Below are 18,655 nucleotides of genomic sequence, written 5' to 3' on the forward strand. Positions count from 1 at the left end.
GGCAGAGACAGGAGGATCGCACAGGTTTGAAGCCAGCCGCGTACGCTGGCTTAGAAGACCCTGTTTCCAAATAAAAATGTAAAAATAGGTCTGTTTGTGTAGCCCGGAGGTAAAAGGTCTTCCAGGAACCCCAGTACCACCAAAAAAAAAAAAAAAAAAGTCCCCACATGCCAGCGAGTCTGGGGGTTCGAGGGCTGGCACCTCTATGCCCCCTCTCTGGCTGTCACCTATGTGCCGGCTGAGGCCCCCGCAGCCTGCTCCTCTCTGGCAGTTAGTTCCGCAGGAAGCTGGGGTGGGGTGAGCGCTTCTAGCCTCCGCCCCCCAGTTCTACACCTGCAGGCACAGGCGGAGGGTGGGGGCAGGGCGCCCACTCTTCTTAAACCCTGGGGTTGGCTGCGGCTGGGCTGGGGACAGAGGAGGCTGGCGGTTGAGAAAGAGGAAGTAGGGGGCAGTTGGATCACCCTGAGGTTGGCCCCAGGCTCGGCCAGCCACCGCACCCCCGCGGCTGGCTTGAACCCCTGGCCGGGGTGCTAGAGACGGCAGGCGCCAGGCCGGAAACCACTTCAGCAAGAACCAGGTTCCATCTGGTGAGTAGCCATCCCAGAAAACGAGGGACCCTGGGGATGGAGCGCCTGTGGGCCTGCTGCAGGTCAGCAGGCAGACGCACGGCCCACCTACTTCCTGAGAGGCTGAGGGGGCCCTCTGCCCACGCTGGAGCCGCGGAGGTCTGTGGTGGTTAGAGATGGCCCCGGGCACTGGGTGCTGTGAGGACCCTAGGTAAAAAAGGAGGCTGGGGTCCCTTGTGGCCACGGACTGCGTGGAAACAGAAGGCAAGGAGTGAAGGGGGACCGAGGAGCCCTCGGCCAAAGCCACCAGGCTGCAGAGCCAGGAAGCACTTCACCCTAGTACTTGGGAGGCTGAGGCAGGAGGATCACAAGTTCGAGGCCAGCCTGGGAAACTCAGTGAGCGCCTCAGCATTACTGCTCAAAAATACAAAGGACGGGATAGCTAGAGACCGGGCTTAGAGAGCCGGGGTATCAAGGCCCCGCTTCAAAAGCAAAAAGGGCTGGGGGTGTCGCTCCCTGGTCCAATCCCTAGTACCAAAAATAACTAATAATAAACTGCAGGTTCTTGGGTGTCCAAGGTCCTTCCTGAACTAGGCTGGGGGGTGCAGTTTGCAAAACAAACACCCACTGAGGCGGCCTGAGGTCCAGAGCCCCCCTCCTCGGCTCCGAGGTCAGCCCGCCGCTCCCAGGCCCACCTTGGGCCTCGCCCTGCCGGGTGGGGCGAGGCCTGGGGTCTGTGCTGACACACCCAGGTCTCAGCTTCCTCCTCTCCCCAGTGCTGGGCCAGGCGCTCTGGGGTCCCAGAAGGCGGCCCTGGAGCCCGAGCGGAGGGTCGGAGCTGCCCCAGGAGCGGGCGGGCGCAGGCTGCCGGTGCAGGCTTCTCCCCGAGCCACAGCCGGGAGCGGGTGCCAGCGCCCGCCGCCTTCGGCACACTGAGCCTCGGTGCTGCGACTGCTGCCCGCGTGCCTGGGCGGGCGCCCCACTCCTAACACGGGCTGCACGCGCGTCACTGGCATGGCTGTTACACTGACGTGGGTTCACATCCTGGCTCCCTGCTTCTCTGAGCCCCGGGCAAGTGGCTCGCCCTCTCTGGGCTGCCAGGCTCTCAACCAAACACTGTCCGAAGGTCCTGCCTGGGAGATCGCCGCACGGAGCCCGGCAGCTCGGACAACGTTGCCAACTTCGTTTTTTTTTTTTTTTTTTTTTTTTTTTGCGGGTTTTTAAATGGAACCCAGGGGCATTTGACCTCCAAGCTACACCCCCTTCCCTATATTATCTTTTTTTTTTTTTTTTTTTTTCTGGTACTGGGGTTCCTGGAAGCCCTTCTACCTCTGGGCTACACTCCCAGACCTATTTTATACTTTTTTATTTTTGGAAACAGGGTCTCTTACGCCAGCGTGGCTGGCTTCGCACCTGCGCGATCCTCCAGTCTCTGCCTCCCAAGCGCGGGGATGACAAGCGTGCCCACCACGCCCGGCCTCTATTTTTTATTCTTTATTTTGAAACAGGGCCTCACTAAGTTGCAGAGGGCCTCACTAAGTAGTAGCTGAGGCTGTCCGCGAACCGCGATCCTCCAGTCTCAGCCTCCCAAATGCTGGGATTACAAGCGTGCGCCACCACGCCTGGCTTTTTCAATTTTGTCTTTTATACTTTGTTCTTGTGCCAAAACCTTCTTCCTGAGCCATTCCCACCCATGCAACGTGTGTGTGTGTGTGTGTGTGTGTGTGTGTGTGTGTGTGTGTCCAGAAACCATCTGGGCTGTACCTTAAAAGAAAGACCCATACCCATGTGTGGTGGCACACATTTGTAATCCCAGCATTTGGGAGGCTGAGAGCGGAGGATCACAGGTATGAAGACAGCCTCCGCTACTTAGTGAGTGAGGCCCTCTGCAACTCAATGAGACCCTGTGTAGCTCAGAGGTAGAATGCCGCTGGGTTCTATCTCCAGTACCGCAAAAAAAAAAAAAAAAAAAAAAAAAGGAGGAGGAGGAGGAGGAGAAGGAAGAGGAGGAGGACGACGAGGAGAAAAGTCCCATGCCAGATCCCAAACTCTAATCGAGTTTCTTCCCCCTTACCCCTGTTTCCTTCCCTGGGGCTTTGTTTACCAACAGTCAACTGAGCTCTGGAAATACTGCAAACCACAAAACACTCTGAGAGACAGTGACAGCACTGGCACACTGGAATAATCTCTGTTGTGGTCTATCCATAATCATTCTATTTTGTCATGAATTCGGTCACTGATCCTTTATTGTCTAATTTCTAGATTAAACCTCACTGGATCCGGGCATGGTGGTGCATGCTTGTAATGCCAGTACTTGGGAGGCTGAGACAGGAGGATCGCAGGTTCAAGGCTAGCCTTAGCAACCTAGCAAGGTCTCCACTACTGAGTGAGACCCTGTTTTAAAATAAGGAAGAGCGCCTGGCGTGGTGGCGCACCCTTGTAATCCCCACGCTGCTTGGGAGGCGGTGACAGGAGGATCGCGCAGGTTTGAAGCCAGCTGCGCTGGCTTAGGAGACCCTGTTTCCAAATTTAAAAAAATTATATATATATGAACCCCAGTACCACCAAAATTAAAAATAAAAAAATTAGGGCTGCCCCAATATGATGTATGAATATAACGCACCAAAAATAATTTTTAAAAATTAGGGCTGAGGGTGTAGCTCAGAGGTAGAATGCCCCTGGGTCCCACCCTCAGTGCCATAAAAACATTCTCATCAGGGTGTATGGACAGGGAAGGGAGCTGCCCGCAGTCCCGGGTGTCCTGAGGGTCTTGGCATGTCCGGAGGACAGGGGACCACTGTCCTCTGGGGTGGCTCCTTCCAGCCCTTCTCTCTAAACAAGAGCAACAGCAGCGTTTCGCTCCAGTTTTTTTCTTTTTCTCTTTTGGTTTGTCTTGTAGTTCTGGGAATGGAATGCAGGGGCGCTCTGCCTCTGAGCTACAGCTCAGCCCTTTTATTTTTGGTTTGAAACAGGCTCTTGCTAGGCTGCTGAGGTTGCCTTAGAACCAGGGATCCTCCTGTCTCAGCCTCCCAAGTGCTTGGGTTACAGGCGTGCACCACCATACTCAGCCGAGTCCGTTTATTGGGTTTTTTAACTTTATTTTTCGGTACTGGCGATTGAACCCAAAAGCATTATACCTCTCAGCTTCAGTCCTAGCCCTTTTTATTTTTAATTTTGAAGCAAGGTCTTGCTAATGCTGAGGGTGTTACTAAGTTGTCGGGCTTGGCCTTGAACCTATGATCCTCTGTCTCGGCCTCCTAAGTTCTGGGATCTCTGTTTCTGAGTCTGCCCCCCTCTCCCTCCCTCCCTCCCTCTCTCTCTCTCTCTCTCTCTCTCTCTCTCCCCCTCCCTCCATCTATCTACCCCCCCCCCCGCCCCAGGGATGGAACCCAGGAACATTCAGCCTCCGAGCTACACTCCCTGCCCTATTTTTTATTCTTTATGTCTCATTAAGTTGCAAAGGGCCTCACCAAGTAATAATGAGGCTGTCGGCAAATCACGATCCTCCCGTCTCAGCCTCCGGAATTCTGGGGTTACAAGCGGCACGTGCCCACCACACCTGGCTTCTTTCTCTGTATATTTCTTTTTTGACCTCTCCTTCCTTCTTTCTTTTTGGCACTACAGATTGGACCCAGGGACACCCTCACTGAGCCACACCCTATTCCTTCATTTTTAACTTGGAAACGGTCTCAGTAGGTTTCTGAGAGTATCCTTAACTGAGCGATCCTCCTGCCTCAGCCTCCCAAGAACTGGCGTTGCAGGTGTGAGCCACCATGCCAGCTTCAACTGTTTGATTGTTTGTTTATTTATTTATTTATTTATTTTGTGGCACTGGGGGTGGAACCCAGGGGCTTTCTACCTCCAGGCTATACTCCCAGACCTATTTTATATCTTATTTGGAAACAGGGTCTCACTAAGTTGTCGAGAGCTTCTCTAGGTAGAGAGGCTGGCTTCGAACCTGTGATCCTCCTGTCTCAGCCTCCCAAGCGCAGGGATTACAAGCGTGCGCCACCACGCCCGGCTTCAACACTTTATTTTAAAAGGAGCTTTGTGTGAGACGCTCCGTGGTTTCGCCCCAGTGTGGGTTCACTGACCCGTTCAGGACTTTTAAGGCAGGCCAGGCGGCCCCAGGCGCTCACAGGGCCATGAACCTGCCGGCTCCGCTTCTCACCACCAGGGGGCAGCACGATCCGGAAATCCAGACAGATCCGAAAACCCCTCACAGACCAGAAACCCCCGCCGCAGACAGCCCCGTGGATGGAACCAGGACAGCACCCGCATAATCCCAGGATTTGGGAGGCTGAGACAGGAGGACCGCAGGTTCAAGGACAGCCTCAGCTAGTAGTGAGACTCAGCAACCTAGCCTCAGCTAGTGAGGCCCTTTGCAACTTAGTGAGACCCTGTTTAAAAATAAAGAATAAAAAAATAGGGCTAGGGGTGTAGCTCGGAGGTAGAATGCCCCTGGGTTCCATTCCCAGTACTGCAAAAAAATAAATAAAAATAAAAATAGATTTGGGCGTGGTAGTGCACGCTTGTAATCCCAGTACTTGGGAGGCCGAGACAGGAGGATCACAGGGGCAAGGACAGCCTCGACAACATAGCCAATAACCTAGTGAGACCCTGTTTCAAACTAAAAACATAAAAATAAAAAATAGGGCTGGGAGTATGGTTCAGAGGTAGAACGCCCCTGGCCTCAATCCCTCATACCAAAAAATAGGGCTGGGGTTGTAGATCAGAGGTAGAACGCCCTGGGTTCAATCCCCGGCACCACCAAGTGTCCCGGGGACACTGAGGCACACGCAGAGGGTGGCGCAGACGCGCACACCCAGGCCCCGCAGGGCAGGCGCTACTTGCTGTCAGCTGGGAACGTCTGGTCTGGCAGGGCCGGGGCTGGGTGCTAGGGGCCGGCCCTCCCCCAGCTGGAAGGCCAGCCCCTTCCCAGCCCCCCACCATCAGGCTGGCGGCAGTCCCCGCCCTCGCTGGCAGCGCGGGCCTGGCAGGGGTTCCCACTTCCCCGCCCGCGGACCATGCACATCCCTGCCGCACGAAGCCCATGGCCGACTCTGCGCTCAACCACTCCTGGCCGGCCCTCTCCAAACTGTGGCTGAAGCGCTGGGCCTTCAAGAGAGGTAAGGGCGGCGAGATGGCCAGGGCACCACCCCCAGGCAGGGACCCTGCCTGCCATCACCCGCCAGCTCTCACGGCCGAGCCAGCCCCAGGTTCCTGGGCCCGTCCCCCACACACCCCACATGGCCGGCAGGCTGGGGGCTCCCCTTCTCAGAGAAATCGCCTCCCGGCCTCGCAGAAACTGGTCTCGGGGGAAGAGCCCCCCCTCTCCCCCGCCTCTGAACCCCTCCAGCAGCCGGTGACCCTAGGACCCAGATGCTGCAGGACAAGAGGCTCCGAAAGCGAACGGGATCCAGTCCTGGGCACGCTGCGCCCGCCAGGCCCCTGTCCTGGAGTCTTAGCACTAAGGGGCGAGGGCAGAAAGGACGGTTCTGGGGGTGCGCCTGCGGGGCGCTGGCCGCCTCTGCGCTGGAGAGGCCCTGGCATTAAACATACCCCAGTGCTGGGCGGAACTGTTCTAGGTTTTTATTTTCTTTTTTCGTGGTTCTGAGGTTCGTTGAACCTAGGTGCGTTCTACTTCTGAGCACCCTCATCCCTATTTTATTTTATTTTACTTTATTTTTGCGGTACTGGGGAGGAACCCAGAGGCATTCTACCTCCGAGCTACACCCTCAGCCCTATTTCTTATTCTTTATTTCTGAAACAGGGTCTCACTGAGTTGCAAAGGGCATCACTAAGTAGTGGCTGAGGCTGTCCGAAACTGCGATCCTCCTGTCTCAGCCTCCCAAATGCTGGGATTACAAGCCTGCACCACCACACCCGGCTCCCTAACTTATTTTTTTTTCTAACTTATTTTTTATTTGGAAACAGGGTCTCACTAAGTTGCTGAGGCTGGCTTCAAACGTGCAGCCCACGTGCGTGCGTTCGCCTCCCTGCTGGGAGGACAGGAGTGCGCCACCACACCCAGCTCATCTCTTTTCTGTTTTTGTGGTGGGGGTGCTGAGGATTGAACCTGGGGATATTCTACCTCCAAGCTGCACCCCAGCCCATTTTCCTTTTTATTTTGAAACAGGGTCTCACTGAGTTTCTGAGAGTCTCACTTGCAATTCTCCTGTCTCAGCCTCTCAAGGAATGGGATTACAGGCATATGTCACCACACCCAGCTCCTCCTAAAATTTAGAAAAAAAGTTCTCCTTTACAAAAATAGATTGAAATAGCCGGGCGTGGTGGCGCACGCTTGTCATCCCCGCGCTTGGGAAGCTGAGACCGGAGGATCGCACAGGTTCGAAGCCAGCCGCGGGCGCTGGCTTAGGAGACCCTGTTTCCAAATAAAAAGTATAAAAATAGGTCTGGGAGTGTAGCCTGGAGGTAGAAGGGCTTCCAGGAACCTCAGTATCACCAAAAAATAATTGAAATAAAGAAAATAAAAAGTGTTGGGATTATAGCTCAGAAATACAATGCCCCTGGGTTTAACCTCCAGTAAAAAGCAAAAAAACAAAAAATGATAGCTAGCTGATGTCTAGGCCCCCGGAGGCCCCCCGAGGATCGTGTGATGGGAACTGCCCATGCGCTTTTAGCCTCCACCACCCGTAGGAGCCCCTCCTGGCCAGGCCACTTTGCCCAGCTTCACCCAACCCTAGCCACCATCGCCTGCATGAGCCAGGTCCTTGTTCAGGGCAGCATGAGTTTCTGTGAAGGCGGGGTCAGGATGAGGGTTAGGGTTAGGGTTAGGGTGGGCTCAGGGAGCAGGTGAGCGTCAGGGACCCAGAGGCTGTGCCTGGGGTGGCCAGGGAACAGGGGCGCAAAGAAGAGTAGGCACGAGGATGGATGGTCCTGCCTGTGGTTGGCTTTTCATGAAGTTGGACTCAGAGAGGGTGAGTGACTTGCTTATGGGTCACACAGCTAGAGTGCACCAGAGGGGCTGGAGTTTGAAACTGATTCTGCTGTGGGGCCGCCTTGCAGAGAGGGTGGGTTCTGACCAGCAAGCAAAGCTGCCAGGGTGGGCAGCCCAAGCACCTGGGAGGGTTAAGCCATCAGCACACAGCAATCTGAAGAATGAGTGCGTTGGCCGTGGCTGACCAGGGTGTCCGTCTAGGGCTGGGGCCGTGGAGTCCAGCCATCCTGGCTCTTGTGGTTTACTGGCTGGCAGCCTGCAGGAGCGAGCAGTGAGGTCTGGGCGATGCTGGAGGGGGAGGAGGAGGAGGCTGCCTAGGACCTGAACGCAGGCTGATGCCTCGTCTGAGAAGGGGGGTGGGGTGAGAGCGGGGGCTGGCCTGGCTGGCCCTAATCCCTTCCTGCTGAGGACCCCACCTCGGGGCACCCCATAGGACTTCCTCGGGGACCGCGGGGTGGGCTGTGAGGCCCTGGCACGGCTTGGCAGCGCCAGTGAACCCTCGGCGGCTCCCTGGGCTGGCCCGCCCTCCCCTCACCTGCTCCTGCGCCCACCCTCATGGCCACACTCGCTCACTCCCAGGTGAGCCTGCGTAACGAGAGCGGCCTGCGTGCTGCCTGCCTGCCTGCTTGCCCGGCTTCTCGGCCCAACTCCTGCCCTTCTTCCTTCCACATCCCTCCCTCCTGCAGCCCCTCAGAGTATCACCTTCTGAATGCAAAGCAGCGCTGCCTCTGGACAAAGCCACCACCTTCCCACCCAGCTGCCTGCCACTCGTCCACACAGCCAGCCAGCCACTTATCTATCCCTCCATCCCCTTGCCACCCGTCCATCTTCCATCCACTTACCCACCCATCCACTTACTGTCATCTAACCAGCCAGCCAGCCATTCAAGCATTCACCTAACAATCCATCTACCCACCCATCCATCCGTCCATCCTACTGCCATACAGCCGATGCTCTGTCTACCCACCCATCTGCCCATCCCCACTTGCCCATCCATCCATCACCCAGCTAGTCAATCATCCAGCCATCCAGCCATCCACCCATGCATGCTTCCATCCACCTAACCAACTATCCTGTTCCTCCATTCACCCATCCAACTAGCTAGTTATCTATCTATCCAATGATGGCCAATTAACTGTCTAATTATTCAACCATTCATCCATTTAACCATTCATCCATCCATCAGCATCTAATTATCCATTCACCCATCCACTCATCCATCTAAAGCACCATCTATCCACCCAGCCAACCAGCCAACCAACCAGCTGACCAGCAGCCCATCTACCCAGCCAGATAGGCATCCATCCACTTACCATCTGCTCATTCACCCATCATCCATCCATCCATGCATTTTTCTACCCATCTATCTATTCATCAAAAAACTTGGAGGGCTGCCGGGCGTGGTGGCGCACGCTTGTAATCCCCGCGCTTGGGAGGCAGAGACAGGAGGATGGCGCAGGTTCGAAGCCAGCTGCGCGCGCTGGCTTAGGAGACCCTGTTTCAAAAATATAAAAAATAGGTCTGGGAGTGTAGCCCGGAGGTAGAAGGGCTTCCAGGAACCCCAGTACCACAAAAAAAAAAAAACCTTGGAGGGCTGGCATGGTGGCACACCACGCTTGGGAGGCTGAGACAGGAGGATCGCATGTGTTCGAAGCCAGCCTCAGCTACTTAGTGAGGCTCTCAGCAACTTAGTGAGACCCTGTTTCCAAATAAAATATAAAATAGGTCTGGGAGTATAGCCCAGAGGTAGAAAAGCCCCTGGGTTCCACCCCCAGTACCACACACACACACAGTTGGGAAGAGAAGGAGAATGCTAAGTGTGTAGGGACAGCCCGCTCTGCTGGCCTCAGTGGCCACGGGCACGGTGAGCCCATCATGAACCTTCCAGCTCATGCACTTTAGAGAGAGAGACCAGAGCACTGTAAGAAAATTCCCAGCCCCGCAGTAGAAACTGGGACTGTCCCTAGCAAACTAGGGGGTGAGCTCCAGCAGACACAGGAGCTGGGGTTATACAGGGAGCCGGGCCTGAGCTGCTCCCTTCCACACTTCCACAGGCATCCCTCATCTCTGCCCACTGCAGGCAGGCTCTTCCTGAGAAGGGGTTGGTCAGTCCACACGCGACTCCGCCATTCCTCCAAGCCCTTTTTCAAACTTCGTCTACCTCTTCTAGTCTCAACTCAAGTAATTTCTATCCATTTCTACCTGGCCACCCACCCTGTATCCATCCACCCACCATTCTGTAGACACATACACACATCTTTCCATCTACCTATCCATCATCCAGCCAGCCTTCCTCCCTCATGCATCCCTCCATCTCTCCATCCATGCACCCTTCTATATATGTACGTACATTAATCTTACCATCCGTCCACCCACCCATCCTTTTATCCAACAATCCATGCACCCTTCTGTCCATCTTCCTTCCTTCCCATTGGCCCACCCATCTGCCCACCTATCCACCCATCCGCCTTGGTTTTTGGGGGATGACACCAGGGATGGGATGAAAGGGAGCCCATTTATCCATGCAATGGCACGCATGCTCAGGAGAGGCACAAGAGACTCTGGGAGATGGGGACAGACTGAGACCTGCAGGACGTCTTAAGGTCTTCATGGCAGGGGGTGCTGGGCGGGAGTGGAAGGTGTCTCGGAAGTGGCTTCTGCAGTCAGGGGCCAGGCACAGAGGCACGTCCTAGGATACAGCAAGAGCTGACAGAGATTCCTCTTGCAGGTGGCAGGGAGCCTCCACGTGACCTCCGATAGCCGAGGGGTGACCTTCTTTAGCTGGGAAGGAAGGAAACACCTGTCCCCACAGAAAAGGCCCCAGTCCAAGGCCCAGGACTCAGCTGGAACAGCTCTGCTAATATTTGGTGGGGTGGGACAAGGAAGGTGGACAAGAATGGCCGACACCGTGGGCCACGTCTGACACATCACAGGCTCCTCTTCCTCATCAATGCCCTAAAAGGTGGGCACTTGCCATAGCCACCTCCAGGTGGGGAAAGCGAGGCTTGGAGGGGTCCTTACTCCAAACTAGTGCCGTCTTTATTGGTGGGTCCTGCAGGACCAGTTGGGTTGACCTGAAAGGCATTGTCTCCTCTACCCTGGGCGCCTGTGCCTGGCCCCGTCCCCAAAACTCTGGAACCTTCAGGACTCCAAGGTTAGAGGGGGATGAGACTACGGGGAGAAGAGGTTGAATATTACACCGTGGCCATTAAGAACTGGTTCCGGTTCGTGGATTTATTGGCACTATTGAATGAGAACTTCGTGCCAGAACTGGGAAAACAAATCGCTTTCATCTCAGGAATTAGCCTGGATCGACTGGTGATGGCTGCTGGAAATAGTGTGCTGGGGGAATTCCAAGGTAGAGCCTCGTGCTTGACTAGCAATGTCTGCCATGGGCTCAGGATGGGGAGGAGGTAGCACGCATGTTGGCTTCAAGGTGATTGTACAAAGACCTTTGCCAAGACCTCAGCCCCCTGCCCCAGCAGCCCGTTGTCTGGGGCAAGCAGTGGCAGGTGCAGAACTTGGGTCCGGGCTTCCTCTGCCCTCCACTTGGCCCTGACACTGGTCTCTCCTGTCTCCACAGGCTCTGAGCCCAAGCCATGTGCCCAGACCTTTGACTCTGCAGCTGCAGCCCTGGCCTCCAAAGGCAGCCGTGGCCCCTGGAGACCTGAGAACACAGACTTCCCCTGTACCATGGAGGATGAGCAGGCAGGTGTCCGCGGCTGGGAGGGGCAGGAGCTGATGCAGCAGAGGTGGCGAGAGCACTCTGGGCAGCTCTGGGCACTTCTGTATGTCGTCCTGAGCCATGTCAAAGTGCAGTGGAGTAGTCCTTAAAGTGTAGTACAGATGAGGAAATTGGAATCCTTTGTGAAGAAGAGAAAGGAGATGGCAGGTGGATGGATGGATGGATGGTTGAGTGGGTGGATGGATGGATGAATAAACAGTGGATGGATGGATAGGTGGGTGGATAAATGGATGAGTAGATCAATGGGTGGTTGGGTACATAGATGGATTAGTCAGTGGATGGATGGATGATTAAATGGACTAGTGGGCGGATGGATGGATGGAAGGATGGATGGATGGGTGAATGAACAGATGATGAGTGGATGGATGGGTGGATGGATGACTGGGTAGCAGGATGGGTGGGTGTATGGAAGGGTATATGGATGGGTGGATTAATAGAAAAACAGGTGATGGAGGGCAGGAAAGAAGGCTGTGGCTAAAACCAAATGCAACTTAGGAAGGCAGGCCAACTTGTTTAAGTTCTCATAGGGCCAGGTCAGAATTCAAGCTGCAGCTGGCTGCAGCTGGCACCAGTACCTCTACCCTTCTACTCTGGTACTTACTGTAAGTGCTCAGCCCAGACCCGTGAACGAGGCTCAGCCTCTGGCCTCCAGGGAAGACCCCGAGGGCTTCAGGCCCCTGGACAGAGCATGGCACCCATGGGGCCCCACGCTGTGTGGCTGGGCGGGGGCTGAGGTGGCAGCAAATGTCCTTCCGACACCCTGCAGCCTGCTTCTGAGGAAGTCCCACCCTCGTGGGCCCCGAGACCGGAGTGTGATCCTGAACAGGAGGGTCTCACGGACATGCTCAGAGTCAGCTCTGCCAGAGAGAGGGGGCGGCCACGCGGTGTGAGCCGGCTCCTCAGGAGCTGTCCGGCACCACCTAAGAGACACACAGTGGATACCTACTGACATTTTAAGAATGAAAGTGAAGCATCAGGAGTGGTGGCATACACCTGCCATGACAGCGCTTAGGAGGCCGAGACAGGGGGATTGCAGGTTCAAGGCTAGCCCCAGCAACTTAGACTCTCAGCCACCAAGCCAAACTCTGTTTCAAAACAAAAATTATTTATTTTTATTTCTTTATTTATTTTGCAGAACCGGAGATGGAAGCCAGGGGTATTCTACCTCCGAGCTACACCCCCAGCTCAATTTTTTATTCTATATTTTGAAACAGGTTCTCACTGAACTGCAAAAGGCCTCAATAAGTAGCTGAGGCTGTCCCCAAACCGCAATCCTCCCATCTCAGCCTCTTAAAAGCTAGTACTACAAGCGTGCACCATCATATCCAGCTCAAAACAAAATACTTTTAAAAAGGACAGGGGTGTAGCTTGAAGGTAGAATGGCCCAGTACCCCCCACGTACACACACTAGCAAAGCTGTGATTGATAGAAAACTGCATACGGCTAGCCCTTTTGAAGAACAGGAGCTCCTGGAAGGCTCTGCCTTCTGGGTGTGGCTTGGGGTAGCCCATCCCCCAGGCTCCCCAGGGCCCTCAGGGCGCCTACCATATCTGTGGGGTGTCAGGCCCAAGGTAGTGTTTACTCAGATGCCTAGAAAAGCTACCCTGGCTGGCCCTGCCTTTCCTAACTCGGGAAATAGGGCAGAGAATGGGTCCAGGCTCTAAGCCAAGGGGCCCTCCCTCTGTGTACCTGCCGGAGGTGGGCAGGGACTGTCTGCACCCCCGCCCCAGCTCTGGCCCGGCCCCTGCCTCTGCCTCCAGGGAGGGAGGCCAGACACGGGAAAAGGAGGGAGGCCCGGGCCAGCCTAGAGGCTGTCCTGATGTGTTTATATTACCAGAGGATGAAAACCAGAGACGGGAGCCTTGGGGCAGCGGGAAGAGGCGGCAGTCGGCAAGAGCTTGTCCAGGCACCAGCGTTAGGGACGGTGATCTGGGGAAAGGCCAGCTCTGAGCAGAGCCCCAGAGCCGTGGCATTTTGAAAACACTGGAAGAAGATAAAAAGACAGGGAGGGGGGGCCAGAGTCAGGGGCAACGGCAGGGGCACCCAGGAAGGACCAAGAAGGTGGGCTGTGGAAAGCAGCGCGGCAGGTCCTCGCCACGTCACACACGGCTGGGCGCCCCAGCTCTGCGGGCTGAGTCGGGAGGATTCAGCAAGCAGTGAGCCGCTCAGCAGCCTCGGAGGCCCTACTTCAAAGTCAAACTAAAACAGGGCTGGGCGTGGCTGAGAGACTGCCTCTGGGCTCCATCCCCAGTGCCACACACACCAAAACGAAGTATACTGCGACGATCAAAGTCTACTTAGGCAAATAAAGTATTTGCTATTCATCTAAACTTTGAATGGAACTGGGGTCCACATTTTCTCTGGCAATGTTGCCACGAGGCTCTTAGAATTCTAGAAAGGGCCGTCCCGGCGTGGCGAGCTTCAAGCCACCCACTGGCAGTCCACCAAGGCTGCCCGAGGCACTCAGGGGCCCGATCTCAGCATTGGCCTCTGTGGGGAATGGGAGTGGTCTGCCCTCCCAGCCCACCAGTCTAAATGGGCTAGGTGGAGAAGAGCGTTCCAAGGACGTGGAAAAGCAGAGGCTCCGGTAGGAAAGAATGGCAAACAGCTTAACTGGGAAGCAGAGAAAGAAATGGAAAATTAAAAAAGACAAAAGCAAGGAAGCCGGGCGTGGTGGTGCATGCACACTTGAATCCCGCGCTTGGGAGGCTAAGACGGGGGATCCAGGTTCGCAGCCAGCCTCAGCGACTTAGTGAGGCCCTCCAAAACTTAACGAGACCCTGCTTTGTTGTTGTTGTTGTTGTTGTTGTTGTTGTTGGGTTGTTTGTTTGTTTGTTTTTAGTGGTACTAGGGGTGGAACCCAGGGGTTTTTCTACCTCCGGGCTACACTCCCAGACCTATTTTATACTTTGTTTGGAAACAGGGTCTCACTAAGTTGCTGAGAACCTCACTAAGCAGCTGAGGCTGGCCTCAAACCTGTGCGACCCTCCTGTCTCAGCCTCCCAATAGGACTCTTTTAAAATAAGAAATAGCCGGGCGTGTTGGCGCACACTTGTCATCCCAGCATTCGGGAGGCTGAAACCGGAGGATCGCGGTTCGCGGACAGCCTCAGCTACTTAGTGAGGCCCTCTGCAACTTACTGAGACCCGGTTTCAAAATAAAGAATAAAAATGGGGCTCGGAGGTCAAATGCCCCTGGGTTCCATCCCCAGACCCGCAAAATAAATAAATTAATTAATTAAATAAAATAAAACTAAGTTCACATATAAAAAATAAAATAAGAAATAAAAATAGGGCTGGGAGTAGAGCTCAGAGGTTCCATCCCCAGTACTGGAGAAAAAAAAAAAAAAAGACAGAGGTAAGAGCGTACAACCTGCACAGGAGCCGCCAGAGCTGAGCCTGGCTCTGCCCTGCGCTGGCTGAAAGGCCCGAGTTCTGTCCTCTCAACCTCCATCTCGGGGTCCGGGACGCGGGGTGCCGGCGCCCCCTGCCGGACGCGCGGTGGAATTAGCGAGCGCAGGTTCGGGTCCCGGCGGGCGGTTTCCGCGCAGGGCGCATCTGGGCATCTTCAGTGGCCCCGTCCTGGCACCGGCCGCCTCCTGGGTGGGTTGCAGATGAGGAGGCAGCAGAGGGAGGCCGGAGGCGGCGAGCCTCGGGACGTGTCGTGCCTGGCCGAGGCTCACTGTCCTGCCCGGGAAGGTAGGACGGAGTCTCAGTTCTGCGTTGGCGGAGGGGCCCGCGCTGGGTAAAGTGGGCCGGCCAAACTGGGATCCTTACCAGGTCAAAATCCCCCCCCAATCCAAACTGCTACCACAGCCAGACTTCAGCGCACATGGTGGTGGCGTGGCGGCTCACGCTTGTAATCCTAGTACATGGGAGTCTGAGACTGAAGGATCGCAGGTTCAAGGACAGCCTCAGAAATTTAGGGAGCTGCTCAGCCAACCTAGTGAGACCCTGATTCCAAGTCAGAAATAAGATCGAAGCCGGGCGTGGTGGCGCACACTTGTCATCCCAGCATTTGGGAGGCTGAGGCAGGAGGATACCGTTTAGCGGCCAGCCTCTGCTACTACTTAGCGAGGCCCTTTGCAACTCAGTGAGACCCTGTTTCAAAATAAAAGAATAAAAAATAGGGCTGGGGGTGTAGCTCGGAGGTAGAATGCCCCTGGGTTCCATCCCCAGTACCAAAAATAAAAGAAGAAAGAAAGAAAGAAAGAAAGAAAGAAAGAAAGAAAGATTAGGAGATGTAGCTCAGAGGTAGAATGCTCCAGCTTCAATCTCCAGTACCACAAAAAAAAGAAAAGAAAAGAAAAGAAAAGATAGAAAGAAAAAGAAGAGAAAAAAAAAACCCAAACCCTTTAGAGGAGCGGCAAGGCTCTGCCAACTGAAGGCTGCACCCTGGCCAGGGGGATGGTCCAGTCAGATACCGGTGAGCTCTGAAGGCCCAGGTGGGGGACCAGCTGGGCCTGGCGGGGAGGGGGCAGCCAGGAGACCCAGCGGCCCAGCCCTGCCCCCGGCGACACCCTCTCCTCCCTCCACCCTGCAGGAGGACGGGCTCCCTGTGCAACTCATCGAGAGTGCGGAGGACCTCAGCCTGGACCTGGGGGCCCTCCAAGGCAGCGAGTATTTCCAGGACCTGGGCCTCGGGGCCCCTTCCCACGGCCAGCCTGGGGGGGCCTCGGAAAGCGCCCTCCCCAGCAAAGAAGATGGAAGCCACTCCAGCCTGGAGGGGGCCCGGAGACACAGCTGGGAGAGGTCCCGGAGCTGCTCAGACAGCTGGCAGAGGTCAGCCCCGGCCTCCTCCTGCCGCCGCTCACCTCTGAGATGGCCCCGGGGCCCAGGCGGGGATGGGGAAGCCTGGACACACCGTCCCGGACATGCAGCTGCACTGTCCAGCCACAAGGCCACCGGACGTCCACTTTGTCAGTTGCAGCCCAAACACACGCTTGAGCGGACACACATGCATGTATGATTGCCCATGTGCTACCTTAAAGCCCGTGTTATACAAATCACACGCATGGAGGTCAAAATGTGTTTGATATACACAAACTGGAGAATTATGCTGCACCCCGTAGGCACCCAGCCAGGCCCAGTGCCCACGCCTATAATATCGGTATTCAAGAGGCTGAGACAGGAGAATCACAGGTTCAAGGCCAGCCTGGGCAACTTACAGAGGCTTTCAGCAACTCAGCAAGACCTTGTTTCGAAACAAACAAATATAAATAATTAAAAAGGGGCTGAGGGTGTAGTTGGAGGTAGAATGCCCCTGGTTCAATGCAGTACCCCAAAAAAGTACACTTTCCTGAGCACACTGTGTACACACCCACAGATTTGCACATTCACCCGGGCACACCCATGTCTGTAAGCTGGAAGGGGTATGGTCTGCACACCACTTGCACACTTACCACAAGGTCACATGCGCTTGTGAATAAAACGTGGATGTGTGTTCAGCTCCGTGCACCCCACAGTAATAGCCGCAAATTGTGGAAGAGGAGCTTTGGCCACGCCCCACCCCTGTCCCCCCAGTCCCGTCCACATCACCCCCAGCAAAAACCTAGACTGGAAAAAGGGGTCTGCAGCGTGAACCTGGCCTCAGCACGTCTAACCAGGCTCAGGCTTCCCACCCTGCAGGCACAGACCCTCCACATCTGGAGGTCCAGACCTTTCTCTATAGCCTGCCCACCCCTCCCTGACCTGGAAAGGCCCCTGCAGGTCTCCTTGAGCCCCCAGATGCCTGGGTAGTGGTCAGCAAGACCCGCCGCAGCCCTGACACCCTCTTCCCACTAGGCTCAGCTTCGATACCTCCGTGACAGACGAGGGACCCTGTCTCACTCGGACGCTGGCTAGCCTAGCTCTGAACCTGCCCGGAGAGGGGACCAAGACTTGGACCAAAGCGTGTGTGTCTGGAGATGAGACTCCTGCAGAACACCCAGGCAAGGTGGGTGTAACCCGTATCCACCCCAAAAACTGCACCTCTGGACCCAGAGGCCAGCGCTGTGGGTGATGGGGAAGTGCCTTACCCGAAGCCAGTGGGACTCGCATGTAATGGGGGCAGAGACTGGATTGTCCCTAAAGGTGTGCTGAGACCCTCTGGTAGGACTGGGGGCATTGGATAAAAAGAAGGGGGCAGTTAGCCAGACATGATGGTGCACGCCTGTAATCCCGGTACTTGCGAGGCTGACGCAGGAGGATTGCAGGTTCAAGGCCAGCCTCAGCAACTTAGAGGGACCCTCAGCAACTTAGGGAAACTGTTTCAAATAAAAAGTAAAAAGGGCTGGGAGAAGCAGGCATGTTGGTGTGCACCTGTTATCCCAGTACTTAGGAGGCTGAGACCAGAGGATCACAGGTTCAAGGACAGTCTTGGCAAGTAGTGAGACTCTCATCAACCTAGTGAGACTCTGTTTCAAAATAAAATAAAATAGCCAGGCGTGGTGGCACAAGTTTGTAATACCTGCGCTTGGGAGGCGGAGACAGGAGGATCACGCAGATTCGAAGCCAGCCTCGCTGGCTTAAGAGACCCTGTTTCCAAATAAAAATATAAAATAGGTCTGAGAGTGTAGCCCGGAGGAGGGTTCCATCCCCGGTACCACCAAAAATAAATAAATAAATAATAAAATAAAATAAAATAGTGAGGGTATAGCTCAGGGGTAGAATGCCTCTGAGTTTAGTCCCCAGTGCCATAAGTAAATAAACAGGGCAGAGAGGGCCAAAAGGAAGGATCCTCTTGGGTTCAACCCTCATTACCAAAAAAAAAAAAAAAAAAAAAAAAAAACGACCTTTTTTTAAAATAAGGGGTAAAAGCACAGAGGTGGTTGCTGAGTGAGTTTATTTTCTGAAAAGAGTCTACGGCCGCCCACAAAGGCACCTCTGAGCCCTGAGGGAATGGCACAGCACCTCAGACTGGGAATGTTGCACCCGAAAGAGCGTTGTTTGGGCTCCGGCTCTGGAGGCCCACGTCGAGGGCCAGCATCTGCGGAATTCCTCCTCGCTGGCAGAGCCCCTGGGCAGTTCAGGCCCCAGGGGTGAGGTGTGGGGCGTGGACGAGGAGCTCCTGGTCCGGCTCTTTATAAAGCCACCAGGACTGAATCATGGGGGCACCCATCTTTTTTTTTTTTTGTACTGGAAATTGAACCTAGGAGCATTCTACCCCTGAGATACATCCAGCCCTTTTTAAAATTTTTATTTATTAATTTATTATTTTTGTGGTGCTAGGGATTGAACCCAGGGGTATTCTACTTCCAAGCTACACCCCAGCCCGGTTTATTCTTTATTTTGAAGCAGGGTCTCACTGAGTTGCAAAGGGCCTCACTAAGTAGCTGAGGCTGACTGAACAGATCCTCCTGTCTCTGCCTCCCAAGTACTGGGATTACAAGTGTGTGCCACCAAG

At 54.9% G+C, this 18,655-nt stretch overlaps 1 protein-coding gene across 1 annotated transcript in view; it reads left to right on the forward strand.

Moving 5' to 3' along the window:
• Positions 1 to 5,619: 5,619 nt before the first annotated feature.
• The window catches only part of ARHGEF18 (Rho/Rac guanine nucleotide exchange factor 18), a gene marked incomplete at both ends in the record, with an annotated part of 67,619 nt that continues 54,583 nt past the window's right edge, over positions 5,620 to 18,655 (forward strand). Inside the window, 4 exons of the mRNA XM_080715451.1 lie at positions 5,620 to 5,695; positions 11,111 to 11,235; positions 15,815 to 16,053; positions 17,056 to 17,206. Coding sequence (XP_080571577.1) covers positions 5,620 to 5,695; positions 11,111 to 11,235; positions 15,815 to 16,053; positions 17,056 to 17,206 — 591 coding nt within the window. The remainder of the gene's footprint in view (positions 5,696 to 11,110; positions 11,236 to 15,814; positions 16,054 to 17,055; positions 17,207 to 18,655) is intronic.

The sequence above is a fragment of the Muscardinus avellanarius genome, assembly GCF_963383645.1.
Source record: "Muscardinus avellanarius genome assembly, chromosome: 18".
NCBI lineage: Eukaryota > Metazoa > Chordata > Mammalia > Rodentia > Gliridae > Muscardinus > Muscardinus avellanarius.